Consider the following 19,846-nt stretch of genomic DNA (forward strand, 5'->3'; position numbering starts at 1 on the left):
TTTGGTATTTTGTCTTAATTTGACACCAGTAGTGATGACAGACAGGTAAACAGAGAGAGCCCAGGCTGCTGCCTTGTGGCCATGTGTCATATGGTCGCCCACTGAGTTATACTGATGCCCACAGAGGATATGTCGCACACTGAGAGGTGTGAGCGAGTGTACGATAAACAGAAGTCAAAGATCAGACAGAGACGCCGTAAGCAGGAGCAAAGTGATGACGAGTCCCTGACTGACGGGAGAAACAGCAGAACAGTCAGTTAGTCTTTTTTTTATTAACCTATCACCGTAAGATTAAATAAAACTTCTCATGTTTTAAAAGTACTTAAGCAGTAAAAGTACTTTTACACTGTTTTATAAAATTTAATTCCATTCAACAAGTTAACATATAATATGTATTTGGTGTAAGGTATTAATCAATGTAAAAAGGAACCCCATTATAATCTTATCATTAAAAATGTGAAAATGTAAAAAGTGGCTTGCACAAAATCAAGAAATAAGTTTATCCAAGCAGAACATGGACCCATGTTTGTGTTATATTTTTAAGGCTGGCGTGGTCGCAGTATCAAAGTGGTGGCACGCCTGAGAGGAGACAGCAAAGAGCAACACTAAGGGTGCACGCTGATGTACAGCGTGGAACAATGTTGTCATGGATTTTGGAGCAACCCTGCTTTTCAACACTACAGGAAAAATAAAGGAGTCACACAGCTGCACACATACTGGGAGCAGTTCACTGGTGACTCTTTGCAGCTGGTTGCTCGTGCACATTTATTCCACTGGTCTTGGTGAGAGGTAACAGGCAGGGTGAGTATCCCTCAGCTTGCTGCTTGTATGACGGGTTTCTACCAGAGGAGCAGAGAGTTGCTTCATCTTGGATCTGGTCAGGAAAGTTCGTCTACTTGTCAGACTTCAGATCCAGGAGGAACCATGCAGTTATTGTCCTGGTTGCAGAACACTGGACCAGCTCTTTATCTTCTTATCGATTTGAGGGTGGGTGTGGACATGGAGGCATTCGATCATGTCCCTCAGGTACACGAGTGCTTGGGCCCATTACTGAAATCACTGTCCATCACTGTTGTGAGACACTGGTCCACATTACCAGCAATAAGTTGGACTTGTTTGGGGGTGTTGACATGCACGAAATGCTGCGAGCGATTCTATCACTGAGCTGTACTAGATGTTTTTTGTAAATACAAGCTCTATATTTCAAATGTTCGTTTAAAGTTTCAATCTTTGCTTTGTTTTAAAACTAACTGTTTGCTCCCATCCCCAATAATCTGTGAGTGAGCACGCTGTCATGTGGACCAATCACGATAACAAACACTCACCTCTTTAAGCCTGTGCTCTTTCTCAGCTACAATATGCTGAATCATCATGGCCACTGAGTAAACCCAAGAGATCACCATACACAGAGGCATCATGTGCTCAATCACAAAGAGAAAACTGCAAAAGAAACAGTAACACAGGGTATGAGCTGATGATCACAGTCACAGATGTGATGATGGAGGAATATATTCATCCAAACTGATCGTCGGTCACGTTTAAATGAACTGCTTAAGACATTCTTTCTGCATTACTTTCTAATGGTAACTTGTCATTATTTTGTTTATTATTATCACATAAACAGAATCACAGTAAATAAAACCAGTACAGTCCTATGTGTTAGTCCATTCCTTACTCGTCTCTGGTGTAGCATGGATAGGGAAACATCTGAACGTAGTTGCCAGGCTCCACCACGTCATGCCCCACAAATGTGTTGATGATCGCTCTCTCTATCATATCTGGAAAAGAGAAAAAAATCGAGACAGGGTTCGTATTCCTCTCCAGCGTGCATGTGTACATATTTGTACTGATAGAGACGGTTTGGGTAATAAAGGATGTTGTGAGTCAGACTGATTTACAAATTAATCACTTTAAAAAAAAAAGAAGATTTTTTTAAATTCACATGATGAAATATACAATACAGTAGAATTATATAACCTTTATTTTATATCTATGCTTAAACATTTTTCATGGGAAGCTCAGTGACAATGAGTGAGCTAGAACATTATAAAATATAAGGGACTCAATTATATAATTAATTAATTAATCAATCAATTAATATATAATTTTATATATACATACACACATTTGCTGTCTTCTGCAGGCTTACACATCAGCACGTGACTTGTACTCAGTCATGAATGAGGGTAATAAACAGAGAGCAGCCAAAAGCTCATTCTTTAAACAGGCTGATGATGAACTGAAGTAGAAATATTCTAATAACTTAAAACAACTGTTTCCTTTTAACATAAACTGCAGTAATAAAGACCACAGGCCCTTAAAGAGCTACCACACTAGTAGAGTGACCAGTTTTCATAGGAATGACATCCAATAAAAGTCTGTTGTAATTTCATTCTATGCTATAGACTGATGAGACCCATGAAGACACGAAATGGACCCAGCAGACTACGAGCGGGAGCAGGCACCACTCTCCTTTCTGGAGGAAGAGCTGAGGTGGAAGCCGTCTGACTAATAAACCCGTGAGTCCTGCATTTGGGTCCTCTCCTTCCATTCCCACACATGTGACCGTGAAAGTTTGATTTATAGTCATTTTATAATGATCCAACCCTGTCAGGCCTGTGACCTCTCCTGGCTAAACAGCCTTACACTGCTTTGGCTGTCTTCAGACACGTCTATCACTCTGATTTCATCATTCAATATTCTGTGTCAGTTGAGTGGCTTCCCTGCTTTCAGCAACCTAAATAAAATATGATTTGTAGTTAGAAAATGCTACTGCTGCAGCTTTGTAAGCACGTTCCATCAATCCATCCCCTTCTGCTTATCCAGGTCAGGGTTGCAGGGGCAGGGTACATCCTGGACAGGTTGCCAATCTGACACAAGGCAAGGTAAGCATGTTACCTTTACTTCATAAAAACAAATGAAACAGTGCACTGATATCAGTGTGCCACCCCTTGGGTCCTGTGCATAAAACCGTTGATCTACATATTGTTCAAAAACCACACAAGACTGAGAATTCTCATTCCAACCACTGAGGGAAACAAATCAAATCAAACAATCAAATGCTCAGCACTGGGGAAGTAAGTGAATTTCAGTTCCTTACCTTGGATCCAAACAAAGCCATACAGGAAATAGAATTTCCCCCCAGTGTTGGGGCCAGGGCGCCAGTAGGCCCTTCTGATTTCATTGGTCTTCTCTGTTAAGCTGGAATTTTGTCTGATTTTGTACATAACATGTGGTGGAAGGGAGCCATCTTTATTAGTCTGGAAAATCACACCTGGGGAAAAAAAACATTAGAATGGTATATACAAGCTCAGGCAAAACAAAATCGAATTTTGCATCAAAACTCTGATGTGGGCATTTAATATGCTTCATTTGATTATGAAAGAGTCTCTGAATAATATAGAAACAGAAACTTAAAACAGCTGCCTCATCCCTGACAGGACTGTGATGAATTCTGACTGATTGCTGGTTGATGGGTGACCGCAGTGATATCCCCTGCCTGTGACGTGAATGATGCAACCATGAGTAGTAACGCCCCTAAATGGCAATTAGCAAATCAAGTGGTAATGTCATGTGTATCCACCAGGGGGAGCAGTGTGGGGCACACTCATATACATTTAACTGACATGTGTTTCTGACATGAAAGCATAAACTATTATTTCATCGCACTGCTAATGTTCTTTTATAAAATGCAAAATCTAAATTTAAACGGGCTCTGATTGTGCATCAGTGTCCGTGTGTGTATATGTAAGTCAAGACTATGTTACAAAAACTGTTATTAATACATCTGCAAACTTTGTGACATCATGTGGAATTTATGAAAGACCGTAACTTAAAAGTATGCAGAAGTAATTTCTACTTGGTGGACTGATCTGTCAAACCAGAACAAGCCTGTTTAGTTAATTCAGGTCTGTGTAGTCAGAGAAACTGTTTTCAGCGCAGAGCTGCGTTTATGAAAACTCCAATATCAAAATATGTCTGTGAAGGTTCTCGTCCAGGTCATTCTGTACTAAGGAGCCTGGGAAGAAAAGTGACGGACTTCTTTGAGTTCCTTGAAGATGTTTCAGCTCTCATCTGAGACGCTTCTTCGGTTCTAAGACCGACTGGTCTGAAGTATACTGCTGTGTACTTCAGACCCAGCCACACACTCAGACACAAACTGGTTCATCTCAAAGACAAACTAAACAACGTAGCGTAGCTGTACAGCGCAGTGAGGAGTGCTCAGACCTCTACACTGAAGACACCAAACAGCCACTTCATAAATGCACAACACAGAAGAGCCACCTCGACGGGTCAAGACTCAGCTGCATCTAAAGGTCAAAGGTCACTCTTTGAGGACGCCAGTGTTCACATTTTGGACAGAGAAGACAGATGGTTTGAAAGAGGAGTGAAAGAAGCCATCTATGTTCACAGTGAACGACCATTTTTGAACAGAGGGCGGGGCTTCTGACACCAACTGTCTGCCATCTATAATCCAGTTTTGAGATCCTTCCCAGATGCCTTAACACCCACTCACATCCTGGGCCTTTTGACCTCAGAAATCACACGATTGGGTGGGGCTAGGTTTCACAGTGGGTCCACAATGGTGATTGTGACCTTGTTTTCACACCTTGGCTCATGTGATTAGGTAGAGGATCATTAGGGGGTCAACGACCCTCATAATGGACAACTCTCACTACGGCAAATAATCTGGGAGCGATTGGCTTTAGAACTGAAGAAGCTTCAGTGGAATGAGATATGCCCAAAGGGAAGTCAGCTGACTCCTGTCAGCTGACCTCTAGCTGGAAGCAGACTAAGGTCTGTGGGTACGCAAGTGACCTTTTTGCAAGCAAAGAACAAACAGGACATTGTGAAAATCTAGAGTATGTCCACCTCACTCCTGCACTTTAAATGCATTAGATACTATGATTACAGTCTGACATGCAAAGGTGACTCACTGGCAAACACAGAAACATTGTCCCGGTAAGCCTGATTCAGGGTGTAGTTGACAATGCTGTCTTCATCAGGAAAGCCCTTGAAGACATCAACACTGACCTGTAAACACAAGTAAAAGACACAAACCTGGGTTTGCCACTTTTCTGTACTTTAATTTTAATAACTGTACAGTACTCTGTTTTGGTAACTATTGTCCATGATGTAAATATGTGAAAATTGTGTGTTTCTGTCCTGTGTCCTGTTCTGTTTGTATATGTGTGGGTTTTTTTGTTTTGTTTTTTGCTGCTGTTACAACCACGTTTCCCCTTGTGGGACAATTAAAGGATTATTCTATTCTATTCTATTCTATTCTATTCAAATCATGTTTCACTGCAGAAGGCTGTTGGTGTTTTAGCACCAAGATGAAACCATCATATGAGCTTATTAAAGTCTTTACATATTTACAGCACGCAGTAGGATCGTGTGTTGTTGTCTCTGTTTTCTCTACAAAGTCCAAAGATATTAAATAGAATGTAAAAACTTCTCAACGTGATTTAATGCAATGACTTTGCATTTATCTGTGGATTCCTAATAACAATTTTAATAAAATATAAACACAAAGAGTCATCCATGATTGTTGTGACTGACACTGGAATCAAGAAAGCAAAAAAAAGTTAATTCAAGTGAATATCAAATCAGCATACCAGTTGTGTTTTCATGTGTAATCCAAACATTTGAAGTACTGGTACGTCATTAAACAGAAAAAGAAAGACGTAGCTGTAAGCTGACAGCAGTCACTCGTCTTATAATGACCCCACTCTAAGTAACATTACTAAAGAAAGATTATTTCTTTGTTGTTGTTGTTGTTATGAAGCAGATAAAAATGAATGAATATTGTTGTCATTATTATTGCATGCTATGTTATTGCAGCCCTGCATTCAGGTCTTTGCAGAGAAGCCCAGACTTCCCTCACCCTGACCACCTCTTCCAGCTTAGCCAGGGGGACACTGCATTGTTCCCAAGTCAACTGACACATATATTCTCTCCAGGTCTGACCTGGTGCCTCATCCCAGTACGATATGCCTGAAACACCTTGGCTAGGAGGCATCAAGTAGGACTCCTTCTGATGTTGAGGAGCAGAGGCTTTACTCCAAGTCCCCCTCGGATGAACAAACATCTCACCTTATCTCTAAGGGAAGAACCCAGCCACCCTTTGAAAGAAACTAATTTCCACCACTTGTATCTGTGACCTCATGAACAAGACCCCAAGAGCCTCCACCACCTGCTAGGGCTAGATAATGTGTCCATAAAACTATGAACAAAACTGGTGACCAAGGGCAGAACTGGCATGGTTCAACACTCACTGAGTCCTACTTATTGCCAACAATATGGTTCAAGCTCGTGCTGCAGTGGTAGAGGGAGCAAATGGCCCACAGCAACAGGCCAGACACCCCAGGGCTGACCCCGTGGGACCTGATTGAATGCCAAGACCACAAAACACATGCAAACTGTCAAACTCCCACACACCCTCAAATAACCTCAGGAGGATAAAGAGCTTGTTCTGTGTTCTGCGACCACTTTATATATTGCGAGTGGAACACTGCATCCCCCTCCTGAGTCGTTTGCCAGTTTGCCAGAATCACCTTGATGCTGACCAAAAGTCTTGTTTTATGTCCCCAAACTCCTCCCACACCCAAGTTTTTGCATCAGCAGTCCCATTGGCTAACGAAGCCAGGTAAGACTTTCTTCAACCTGATCACCTCCCATGACCACCAGTTGGTTCTGGGATTATAGTATTTGGTCCAAACCTGTCCTGCCAGCTCCATATTCAGTGCCCGGGAGGCCCCTTCTTAAATCATCTATTGTATTTTTCTTCTTAATGAGAACTCTTTCTCTCTTCTGAACTCGATATCCATACTATGCATAGTTATCCAGGATGCATAAGTGTTTTTATTTTTTTGCCTTTATTGGATAGCAATAGTAGAGATAGACAGAAAATCGGAGCAAGAGGGGGAGGGAAGACATACACGGATCAGACTCAAACCTGGGCCGCTGCTTTCATGTGGTCATGTGGCTGAAATTATAGTACTGCTTTTTTATAAGGTCAAAACTAAGTTTTTGAAGTGATGCATTGTTTTATCTTTGCAAAATTTAAGATAAAAACTGTGCTGACCTTAGACATAAAGTGTGTCCAGCCACAGGCAGCATTGTCAATGGTGTCCAGCTGTTCTAGCAAGGTGGAAGTGTTGGGAAGACTGTAGTTTCCTTCCATCAGACTTTGCATTAGCTCAGTGTCTGTGCCATTTATCAACTCAGGGTGCTGCTGAAGATCTGAGAACAACTTGAGCAAGGAAAAACAAGATGAATGAAGCAGAAGCAGAGAACAATTAAAAGGCTCCTGACTCAAAATCTAATTCTAGGAAAAGATGGATGTAAAGGGAAAATGTTACAGGACAGACAGTACTGCAGCGTTATGTCAGTGGGATCTTTTGTAAATGTACCTGCTGCAGCCACACCAGGTGCTTGTGGAACTGGCCCTCCTCCAGGAAATTCCTGAGCTGGGAGGAGATATTGAGCCACACTCGGGTGTAATGTGTCACATTCCCAACAAATGCAAATGTCTCATTGGCCTTTAAAGAAAAAAGTGAACACATTAGTTTTTCATTACAATCTGTATGAATCTGTATAAACAAATATATATATATATCTATAAATAAAATGTCTTCTATTATATTTCTTCTTCTTCCAATACAGTAACACAGTTCTTACAGTAGTGGAGGGTACCATGGTCTTAAACATCCTAAATATATTTTTTCCCAGATCTGTGCTTGGACACAGCCCTGTCTCACTGGTCTGGGTCTTACTCTTTTCAATTATGTTCTATGACAGGTGGACTCCAATCAAATTATAAAAGCATTTCACAGACAACAGAGCACAGTCATATCAAAGTGCGTGATTAATAGTATGAATGCAAAATATCAGCCTTTTTTTCAACAATTCTAAAACAAGTGAATGGAAACATCTTTTGCTTTGTCATTATGGAGTGTTGCACAGATCATGTTGCACCAACACATTGCACCAACGCATTACATGCCTTCTGAATCACTTTGTCCACCTGGGAGCCAATAGGAGAGTAGAGGATCTTGGGATTTGTAGTCATCAAGTGAACCAGTAGGCCCAAATTTCTTTGTTCTTTGCTGGTGAATCCCAGAGAGCTCATGTTTCCCTGCTTCAAAGCCTCCGGTTCAATTATCCTGCAACAAGATCTATGGTTAAAGAGCACAGACTGTATTGCTAAGTAACATCCATCCATTTTCTTCCGCTCAGTGTTGCGGGGGCAGCAGCCTATGCAGAGAAGCCAAGACCTCCCTCTCCTCCGCCACCTGCTCCAGCTTGTCTGGGGGAACACCAAGGCATTCCCAGGCTAGCCGAGAGATATAATCTCTCCAGCATGTCCTGGGTCTGCCCCAGGGCATCATCCCAATGGGACATGCCCGGAACACCTCACCCAGGAGGCGTCCAGGCAGCGTCCTTGTCAGATGCCCGAACCACCTCAACTGACTCCTTGATGCAGAGGAGCTGCTCTACTCTTGAGTCCCTCCCGGATGGCTGAACTGGATGCGTGTCTCATCTGATTCCCACTGCTTCACACTCGGCTGCGAACCGTTCCAGGAGGCCATCACCCAATGAGGCCAACAGAACCACATCATCCGTGAAAAGCAGAGATGAGATTCTGAGGCCAATCAAGTGAAAGCCTTCTGCCACTTGGCTGCGCCTAGAAATCCTGTCCATAAAAATTACGAACAGAATCGGTGACAAAGGGCAGCCCTGGCGGAGCCCATCACCCACCAGGAACAAGTCCGACTTATTGTCGGTTATGTCGGACCAAGCTCTTGCAACGGTTGTATAAGGATCGAATGGCCCATAGCAATGGGCCAGACACCCCATATTCTCGGAGCACCTCCAACAGGACAGTCCGAGGAACACGGTCGAATGCCTTCTCCAAGTCCACGAAACACATGTAGACTGGTTGGGCAAACTCCCATGCACCCTCAAGTATCCTTGAGAAGGTAAAGAGCTGGTCCAGTGTTCCATGACCAGGACGAAAACCGCATTGTTCCTCCTGTATCTGAGGTTCGACTAACGGCCGAACTCCCCTTTCAGCACCCTGGCATAGACTTTCCCAGGGAGGCTGAGGAGTGTGATCCCCCTATAGTGGGAACACACCGTTCGATCCCCTTCTTTGAAGATGGAAACCACCACCAGGTCTGCCGATCCAGAGCTACCACCCCTGATCTCCATGGAACATCGTAGAGGCGTGTCGACCAAGACAGCCCTACTATAACTAACAGTACTAGGTTATACACTACAGGTAAAAAGTTTGGACACACCTACTCATTTAATGTTTTTTCTTTATTTTTAATACCCTTCCTACATTGTAGATACAACCTGAAGACATCAAATAGATGAAGCCAGATATATGGAAGCAAAGAAAAAAATGATAAATAACTCTAAATATGTTTATATTTTAGATTCCACCATTTGTCTTGTTGACAGCGCTGCAAACCCTCGGCCTTCTCTCAGTGAGCTTCATGATGTAGTCACCTCACAGGTGTGCCTGTCAGGGTCCATTTGTTCATTTCTTGCCTTCTTAATGCCACTGGGACCATCAGTTGTGTTGTGCAGCAGTCAGGTTGGTACACAGCTGACAGCCCTATTTGACAACTGTTAGAATTGATATTATGGCAAGAACCAATCAGCTAAGTAAAGAGAAACAACAGTCCATCATTACTTTAAGGACTGAAAGTCAGTCAGTCGAAAAGTTGCTAAAACTTTGAATGTGTCCCCAAGTGGAGTCGCAAAAATCATCAAGCGCTACGATGAAACTGTCTGACATGAGGATGCCCCAGGAAAGGAAGACCAAGAGTCCCCTCTGCTGCTGAGGATACATTCATCTGAGTCACCAGCCTCAGAAATCACAAGTTAACAGCTCAGATTAGAGCCCAGATAAATGCCACACAGAGCTCCAGTGCAAAGCAGTAATCAAAGCAAAGGTTGGCTATTTAGAAGAATCTAAAATATAAAAGATGTTTTCAGATATTTCACACTTTTTTTGTTTACTACATAAAGAACGGTATGGCGATAACGTGCATGGACAGCAGAGTAGTTTGAAAATAATTCAATTTTTTTTATTATCATAGTATTTTGTGGTTTTAGCAATAATTTCTTTGATTTACAATAATTATATCAGTTAGAGGTGGGGCAGCTGTAGCTCAGGAGATCCAACAGGTCATCTACTAATGGGAAGGTTGGTGGTTTGATCCCTGGCTTCTCCAGTCTGCATGTTAAATATCTTTGGGCAAGATACTAACCCCAAGGTGCTCTCCAATGCATCCATCAGAGTATGAGTGTGTGTGAATGTTAGACAGAAAGCGTTTAACTGAAAAAAACTGAAAAAAGTGCTTGTATGAATGTGAGAATGTATAAAGACTTTGAGCGCTCAGATAAAGTCGAAAAGCTTTGTACTCTGACCATTGTTCATATAAAGATAAAACCTGTGACTGCTTCTGTTTCTCTTCTGTTGGATAGCTTTTTTTGTAAAAAAAGAGTAGTCTAAACACGTGGGCACTTCTTTAAATGTATGTTCATATTATTTAAAACAACATGACAAAAGCATTCCTCATACAATTAAAGACAGTTTTTGTCATACCCACCTGTTATTCCCACACAGAATGGGCTGCAGTCCAGCCCATAACTGTACAAATGCTGAAAACTGAGAATGAGGATTCTCCGTTTCCTTCTTCCCTTTCCCACTTCCTGCTCCTCCACCTTCCTCTCCTCCTTCATCACCCTCTCCGGGAATGTCAGTTGTGTTGGGGCCCCATGTGGTGGCATTGAGAGGCCATGTTGTGTTTGCTGGCGATGCTGGAGTTCGACCAGCACAGGCCCCTTTGGGCAGCAGGCGAGCCAGACTAGAAAGCAGGTCCACATCCTTCAGAAGCCTCTCTACATCAGCCAGTTCCTTCAACAGAGCCCCAACGTTAGACTGAGAGAGAAGAGCCGAAGAGCTGGGCTGCAGGTGAAGCTGGATGGGAAGAAAGGAGGAAATGGGCAAATTACATGATGGCTACAGCAGACATATGAAAAAGGTCCCTGTTTTCAAATGTCAATGCACATTTTTACTCAAACTAAAGACTGAAGCTGCCTGAAAACACAACTGCAATCTGCTCCAGACCCCCTGCTGATGTAGATGAATAACTGAATTCATGAATTTAATCCTCCCTGTGCTGTCACTATACCTGAACTGAAAATATTTTGAAAGTTTCACATCAGGTGGTGGTTCGGCAGGAGGTGAAAGAGAATAAGGGTGGTGATGCAGATTTTATGAAGTGGGGTTGATGCCATGTGATCTAACCAGAAATGCTGTTATGTGACCAATCAATGTTTGGATTATGAGTGTGGAGCCAAAGATGCCCAAGAACTAGAGGTGCAAGAGGTGCTTCAAACAGATGAACTGATTTGTCCAACATCTTTACCAGAAAGAGCGACAGAGTCTTACAGAGCTGTCTGCAGCTTCTCTCCTTCCCTTATCTCTCCAAAATCCCCTTAAAGACTATGTCTACTCCCAAATCACCAAAAATCAGGAAAAAATGATTTAAACATAAAGAAATCACAAAGAAAGAACAATACAGTATCCTTGACTGCACCAAAGAGTAAAACAGTCTGGATTAATATTCGGTCTCCCATTAAGTCCCTGTTAGTACATGAATTAACAATTGATCAACAAACTGATTTAGTCTGCCTTACAGAATCCTGGTTTCAACATAATGTTAATTTAAATGAATGAATGTCCCTCAGTCATAGTAATCATCACAATCCTCGAAGTACAGGCCAAAAGAGGGTTTGGCATCAATCGTCCACTCAAGCTTATTAACCAAAGACCCAGACAGACTTTTAATTCATTTGAAAGCCTGATGGTTAGTCTTGTCCACCCCAGCTGTAAAACTCAAAAACCAGTCTTACTTGTTATCATCTATTGTCCACCTGGGCCTTACACAGAGTTTCTGTCTGATTTCTGGGACTTTTTATCTGACTTAGTGCTCAGCTCAGATAAAATAATTATTGTGGGTGATTTTAACATCCATTCACTAGCTGGGCCCATGTCCTCATTTTAGGTTTGGCAGCGTTTTAGCAAGTAAAGGTGAATGCTTGGACATGAATTGAGCTGCGGTTTGGGGAAGGCCTCGAAGGGGACTGGCGACGGCTCCCGGGCCTGGCAGATCCCCGTGCACTAAATAGGAGTGAAGAAGTTAAAGAATTGTGAACAAGGAGGGAGGGAGGGTGGGTCACGTAAACGAGAATGAACAGTTTGCAGAACTGGGGGGAACCTATATAGATGACATCCGGAAGGAGTGTGTTTGGAGGCGTGGTCCCGCTCCTGAAATTCCGATACATAATCTCCAATTCACTAGCTGGGCCCACGTCCTCATTTTAGGTTTGACAGCGTTTTAGTAGGTAAAGGTGAATGCTTGGACATTAATTGAGCTGCGGTTTGGGGAAGGCCTCGAAGGGGATTGGCGACAGTTCCCGGGCCTGGCAGATCCCCAAAGAAGGCATCCCCTAGAAGCAGTAATAACTGTGCGATAGGAAGGTCGAAGACGTCAGCAGAATAATTTGATTTTTGATTCGACTTATTTACACAGCACCGAGCCACAGTGACAGACGCCTCAAGATCCTGCAATGATGTCTAGAGGAAAACCCAACAATCATATAACCCCCTATGAGCAAGCACTTTGGCGACAGTGGGAAGGAAAAAACGCCCTTTAACAGGAAGAAACCCCGGCAGAACCAGCCATCTGCCGCGACCGGTTGGGGAGAGAGAAGGAGAAGAGTAAATGGACTGGTTCTTATATAGCATTTTTCTACTCTTTTGAGCACTCAAAGTGCTTTATACAACTTGTGCATTCACCCATTCACACCCATTCGCACAAGCACATTTTTCTAAGTGCTTTCCTCACACACATTCATACTCCGATGGATGCACCGGAGACCAATTTGGGGTTAGTATCTTGCCCAAGGATATTTGGCATGCAGCCTAGGGGAAGCCAGGAATCGAACCACCAACCTTCCGATCAGTAGATGACCTGCTCTACCGCCTGAGCTACAGCCACCCCACAAACAAAGACGATCACACGGAGAGCGGATGACGCTCCGTGGTGTGGAGAGGATGAGCTCGGACAATTCGGAAGGAATGGCAGGAGAAGAGATCAAAGGAAGTTGCAAACAACGGAAATCTTAATGGATGAATGAGGGGAACCCTCGATCGGGTAGCAACGTGGCTCGACTTTGAGCTGAAGCTCTGACAGAGAAGAATGCTGGATTTGAGATTTGAGGTAGGGCTTGGCGGCTCAAAAAGCTTGTCTTTGAGTAGAAGATGGAGAGGGGGTGCTTAGCTGGTTAATTACTTCAGATAAGGTAGCAATAACGCCTGAGCTGATTTCTGAATTAACAAAAGTGACAGCAGCAGCTTGGGAAGAGTTGATGAATTGAAAGACTGATTAGAGGAAAATAATCTCTGTAATAATAACCCCCAAAATCGTCCGAGAGCAGAGTGCGAGTCCACTGGACTTCGTGGGAGATGATAAGCCGTTCAACGCAGTCAGAACCGTGAGTCGACTTAGAGAGCAGTCTCGAATGATTGTGTCGAGGGTGGATGCCTGATGATGCTGGTGAAAGCACATGAGAAGTGAAGGGACGCCATGAAAAATTATGCGCACAACGCAGTTTGGATGTCTTAAAAGGAGCGATAGAGGACAGAACCTGGCATCTCGGTGCCACGAAGGTTCACCTTTGCTTTGCAAAGGCAGGAACGATGGCAGCGAAACTGGCATCTCGGTGCCGGAAGCATGCTGTTGCATTTGCGAATGAGGGATAAAGAGAGAACCTGGCATCTTGGTGCCACGATGTTCGCCGGTGCTTTGCGAAGGCAGGAAAGATGGCAGTGAATCTAGCATCTCGGTGTCGAGCAGAGAAACTTGCAACTCTATATTAAAAAGCGTGGTGCTGCGTTTGCGAATGAGGGATAAAGAAGAACCAGGCATCTTGGTGTCAAGCTTGATCTTGCATTCGTAAAGGAGGGACAGAGGAAGAGAACCTGGCATCGCGGTGCCGAAAGCATGCTGCTGCATTTGCAAATGAGGGATAAAGAGAGAACCTGGCATCTCGGTGCCAGAGAGGTTTACTGCTGCTTTGCAATAACGGATGCAGAGAAACTAGCAACATGGTGGAAGAAGATTGCTGCTGCGATTACGAATGATGGATATAGAAGGAACCACCTATAAGGATTCTCTGCTGCTTTAGCCATGATGGCTGGACAGGAACTGGCAACTCAGGGGTAAGAAGCTTGTCACTGCAGTTTGCACATGGCAGATATAGCAAGAACCTGACACCACTGTGCTAGAAGGGTTTGCTGCTGCTTGCAATGATAGAAGTGGAGAAACTGGCAGTTCGGTAGCTGGGACGCTAAATGCTGCATGCAAATGAGGGATGAAGGAAAACCTGGCAACCCGGTGCCTTTTTATTTATTTGTCTATGCAGACAACTGCCAACCCGATGGTACAAAAGCTGCTGCTGCTTTCACGAATGAGGGATAAAGGAACCTGGCAACCCGGTGCCGACATTTGCTACGGAGTTTAGCCAAGGAGGGAAGAGGCTGGGAACCTGGCAACTTGGTGCCAAGGTTTGCTGCAGAATTTTGCGAAGGAGGGATGAGTGGCTGAGAGCCTGGCAACCCGGTGCCGATGTTTGCTGCAGAGTTTAGCCGAGGAAAGAAGAGGCAGGGAACCTGGCAACTCGGTGCCGAAGCATGCTGCATTTGCTACTGAGGGAAGGAGTACTGGCAACTCTGTGCCCTTTTTTTTTTTTTCCTTAACTATGCTGAGAAACTGGCAACTCGATGGTCGAAAAGCTTGCTGCTGCTTTTGCGAATGAAGGAGAAAGGTACCTGGCAACCCGGTGCCGAGGTTAGCTGGAGAATTTGCGAAGGGGGGGGGAATGAGTTGCTGAGCGCCTGGCAACTCGGTGCCAGCGTTTGCTGCAGAGTTTAGCCGAGGAGGGATGGGTGGCCGAGAACCTGGCAACTCGGTGCTGACGTTTGCTGCAGAGTTTGTTTTTTTGTTTTGTGTGTCGTCTTTCCTGAGAAACTGGCAGTTCGGTGGTAGGGAGCTTGCTGCTGCGTTTGCGAATGGCGGATAGGGAAGAACTGGGCATCCCAGTGCCAACTTGCATAAGCATTTAGCGAAAGGAGGGATGGAAACATCACGATGATGGAGAACAGTAGAGTATGGAGCTAGCGACAGATTTTCAGCTTGCATTAAATGGTGTTAGTAGGAAGGAGAACAGAGCTGAGCTTCTCCCTGCTACCTGGCGCTGGCGGGTGGGTGGAGCTACGAAGTACGCTGTAGCTTTTGCTATTGGAGCTGCGATTTGTTTGGAAGCGTGGGTTTGGCGCTGACGGCTAACTCGCCCGGCCTGTGACCCGTTTCAGAGCAACGTGAGAGGAGCTGTGAGTTCTGCTGGCGGGCGACCTCGCTGGTTTTCACTGAAGTGGCGGGTGACCGGAGTTACTTCATGACTGGATTTAGCGGAGATAAACCGACTGGATGGATGGACGTAGAGAAAACTGCTAGAAGGTCGTCAGCATTTGGTTCTTTGGAAGCGCCGCCGTGACGTTTAGTGTGTTTCTGGCATTGCCGGAGGAAAAGCGATGGATGCAGAGCTTGAGTAGCTGTTCGTCTGACGCGCTGACGGACGAGAGGGCGATTGTAGCAAAGGGTGAGTAAAATTACGTTACTCCTGAGAGATGAGCTGTGTTTAAAGGTATTTGCCGAGAATGGACCCTGTTTGCACGTAAACGAGAATGAACAGTTTGCAGAACTGGGGGGAACCTATATAGATGACAACTGGAAGGAGCATGTTTGGAGGCGTGGTCCCGCTCCTGAAATTCCGATACATAATCTCCAATGTAATGACAGCCTCAACATGGCATTTAATGTGTTCTTAGATTCTATTGGCTTCTCTCAAAATGTAAAAGAACCCACCCACCACTTTAATCACAATAGAGATCTTGTTCTGACATAGCAACTGAATATTTAACAACATTCCCTAATGTCCTTTTCTCTGATCACTTCTTAATAAATTTACAATAAGAGATTACACACCATTGAGAATAGATATTCTCACAGTAGACGTCTTTCTGAAAGTGCTGTAACTAACTAAAGGGTATAATTCTCCACTGTTATCATCTTGTACCAATGCAGTGCTACTGCAGGCAGGAATGATTTCCTGTGTTGTTAAATGCTGCATTTGGGTAATCCCAGCCTCTTACTGAGTGTGCTCCTGCAACTGGCCAGCACGTCATTGAGTAGGTGGGAGGTATTTTCCAGCATTGTCCTTATCTTGGACAACATTTGCCTCTCCCACGCCACCTTAAGGCAGTCCAGCTCCATCCCCACAACATTACTGGCCTTGCGTCCGTTGGCATCTGCGACCCTCAACCTGAAGCTCCATCATGCAACCACACCAAATCCTGAGCATTTTCCAACAGATGTTTAAAAGACCTCAGCTGCCTTAGAAAATAAAGATGACGCTTGCCCTTCCTGTAGAGTGCATTGGTGTTTATTATCTATGTGTACTCCAAAAATGTAAAAGGTTACTTTATACATGCTTCCCCTTGGCAGTATCATTAGAAGGCATAGCACACATTTTCACTGCTGTGCAGATGATACCCACATTTATCTATCCACAAAGTCAATTAACACACACCAATTAGTTAAACTAGAAGACATAAAGACCAGGATGACCTCTAATTTTCTCAAATTTACATGAAACTGAAGTTACTATAAATCTTAGAAATATAATATCTAACCAGATTCTTACTCTGGATGGCATTACCTTGGCCTCCAGTAATGCTGTGAGGAACCTTGGAGTCATTTTTGACCAGGACATGTCCTTCAATGCACATATTAAACAAATATGTAAGACTGCTTTCTTCCATTTGCACAACATCTCCAAAACTAGAAATATCCTGTCTCAGAGTGACGCTGAAAAACTAGTTCATGCATTTATTACTTTCAGGCTGGACTACTGTAATTCATTATTATCAGGATGTCCTAAAAACTCCCTGAAAAGCCTTCAGTTAATCCAAAATGCTGCAGCAAGAGTCCTGACAGGGACTAGAAAGAGAGAGCAGATTTCTCCTGTATTGGCTTCCCTTCATTGGCTTCCTGTTAAATCCAGAATTCAAAATCCTGCTCCTCACATACAAGGTCTTAAATAATCAGGCCCCATCTTATCTTAATGACCTTGTAGTACCATATCACCCTATTAGAGCACTTCGCTCTCACACTGCAGGCTTACTTGCTGTTCCTAGAGTATTTAAAAGTAGAATGGGAGGCAGAGCCTTCAGTTTTCAGGCCCCTCTTCTGTGGAACCAGCTTCCAGTTTGGATTCAGGAGACAGACACTATCTCTACTTTTAAGATTAGGCTTCAAACTTTCCTTTTTGCTAAAGCATATAGTTAGGGCTGGACCAGGTGACCCTGAATCCTCCCTTAGTTATGCTGCAATAGACGTAGGCTGCTGGGGGATTCCCAAGATGCAGTAAGTTTTTCCTTTTCAGTCGCCTTTTTCACTCACTATGTGTTAATAAACCTCTCTGCAGGAGTCCTGACTTAAGCTGAAGATTTTTGATGCTTCCACAGATCACTCTAGAGCAGTCCTGGCCCGAGGAGACCATGGAAAAGAACATCCAGTCCTATATCTTGGCCGGAAGCCACATGACACAATGTATTCCACTGTGAAGAAGGAAGCCTTGGCCATTAAGTGGGCACTGGAGAAACTCCAATATTATTTGTGTAGATAGGAATCTGATCTGGAAACTGACCACCAAGCAGTCACTTGGATCAATTCCAACAGAATTACAACAGCTGCCTGTTACAATGGTAACTCGCACGTCAGCCTTGTAGGTTCACCATCAGCAAGTGTAACATAGTGGCAGATTACCTCTCCAGGTTGGTGAAGTGCGGCAACCTGGAGTGGTAATCTGCTAGCAAAAGATAACAAAATAATTAACTCCCAATCTTGACATAATGAGGCCAGGAAGGGGATGACTTTGACTGTAGACATGGATGTGGGCTTGCACACAGGCATCCAGATATTCCACACACATGTGGATGCATGTCTCAAGGCCAAACAGTCAAACAAAAGGGAAGGGTGACCACTGACTTTACTATTTAGCAGCACAGGTGCAGTCAGCATATATTCTCAATTACCTCTCACTAAAATCATTGTGCACAGTCTCCCGCTGTCTTCAATGCCGGATGGGTAAGACAAGGCATGGACCTCCTGGTATTAACCAATGGGTTTGCGAACACTTGGGGTCACGTGAGCTGCATTATTCTGGGTTTATTTTTTTCCTTATAACGAGCCTGTTTAAGTTGCCTGTTGCTCATATGGATAACGAGAGATCTTCTGGTGACAATGATAACAATCTGTCAAATGATTAATGAACTCACCTCAACCATAGAGAGAAGATGAAGAAACTACACTGAACCAGGTCCAGGAGCTTTTAGTAGTTAAACAGAGAGAAACTGACCAACTGAAACAACAGTTGGAAGAAGAAGCAGCCCAAAATTTTGGCAATAATAACCAATCTGATTGTTCCTTCAAAAAGTAGCACAAACAGATAACAAAAATGACTCAACAACAATCATTACAGCAGGTTTATATTCAACCAAAGACAAATGTAAAGTCTTTGCGTCTCTACAAATTAAGGAATGATTCAACACTAACTTTTACTTCAGTGCATGTTTATTTAAATTTTTGAACATCGTCATTGTTTAATAGCTTTTAGTTGCTTTTTCTTTCCTTTGACTAGATGGTAAATTTGTTAATATTTCTAGCTGATTAGGAGACTTATTGCATTTCAAATGCATGCCCAAAGGCTGCTAGACAATTATGAAGCGTAGGCTATAATAGACATGCTTACCATCTGACAGCACTGTGGGTGTGTCGGGGCAGAGAACCACACAGTACTGTTACAACTCTCTTTCGCAAGGCCGACTTTCAGAAACTCTTTGTGTAAGTAACAAAGTCTGTTCTGTAGTGGTGTGCCTCTTTGACACACATTCAGGCATCAACTGGTCTTTCTGCAAACTGGACCCACAGCTTCCATGCTGGGATCTTCCACACAACCTCACGCTGACCTCAATGACAGAGCAGTGCTGCTAGTCCACATTCACACTCCTGGACAGTGAAAAAAGCTTGTAGCAGCAGCTTGGGTCTTCGTGGTTCCCAGAGATTTACAAAATAAAGAAAAGGATCCAGACAAAAATCAAATCAAACCGTACAGTTGGAAGTATCCACACCCACGCTTAGTATGACTAATAAAAAACTTATATCTACCAGTTAAATGTGCCATTCAGATCACAGTCTAAATACAAGTAGTACTACCAATCCACAATAGCAAGTTATAGAGATTTAATCATCCAAAATGTAAATATAAATATTCAAATAAGGTTTAATTCTCCCTAGCCTCAGGATAAAGCAAAATTAATTAAAGTATCCTCCATTTGATTGAAATAATTTCAATTTGTATAAACTGAGACTGAAGCCCAAAATACTTGTCACACATGATAAAATAGAAGTTAGGTTAATTAATAGACATCTATTATTTTCTACATATGGCATTTAAATATGGCATTGAGCTTAGTACCTTAATATTGAATATATATATAAATATATAATTTGTATTAAAAAAATACAGGTTTTTACCAGAATAAAACCTTAAAACACATCAATTAAAAGGAGGAGGCAGAGGCCAGCCCAAGATACATGAGCAAAGGTGCTAGTTATGGGGGTCACACATGCACACT

At 43.3% G+C, this 19,846-nt stretch overlaps 1 protein-coding gene across 1 annotated transcript in view; it reads right to left on the reverse strand.

The window, feature by feature from the left end:
• Window positions 1-19,846, reverse strand: part of abca2 (ATP-binding cassette, sub-family A (ABC1), member 2) — a 132,065-nt gene that overhangs the window by 49,972 nt on the left and 62,247 nt on the right. The window contains exons 8-15 of the mRNA XM_063489427.1: window positions 10,629-10,999; window positions 8,009-8,168; window positions 7,416-7,544; window positions 7,088-7,255; window positions 4,938-5,034; window positions 3,101-3,274; window positions 1,676-1,778; window positions 1,326-1,440 (exon numbers count right to left, since the gene is read on the reverse strand). Of these exons, the coding sequence (XP_063345497.1) occupies window positions 1,326-1,440; window positions 1,676-1,778; window positions 3,101-3,274; window positions 4,938-5,034; window positions 7,088-7,255; window positions 7,416-7,544; window positions 8,009-8,168; window positions 10,629-10,999 (1,317 nt within the window). The remainder of the gene's footprint in view (window positions 1-1,325; window positions 1,441-1,675; window positions 1,779-3,100; window positions 3,275-4,937; window positions 5,035-7,087; window positions 7,256-7,415; window positions 7,545-8,008; window positions 8,169-10,628; window positions 11,000-19,846) is intronic.

Source organism: Pelmatolapia mariae, linkage group LG12 (genome assembly GCF_036321145.2).
Source record: "Pelmatolapia mariae isolate MD_Pm_ZW linkage group LG12, Pm_UMD_F_2, whole genome shotgun sequence".
In the NCBI taxonomy this organism is placed as follows: Eukaryota; Metazoa; Chordata; class Actinopteri; order Cichliformes; family Cichlidae; genus Pelmatolapia; species Pelmatolapia mariae.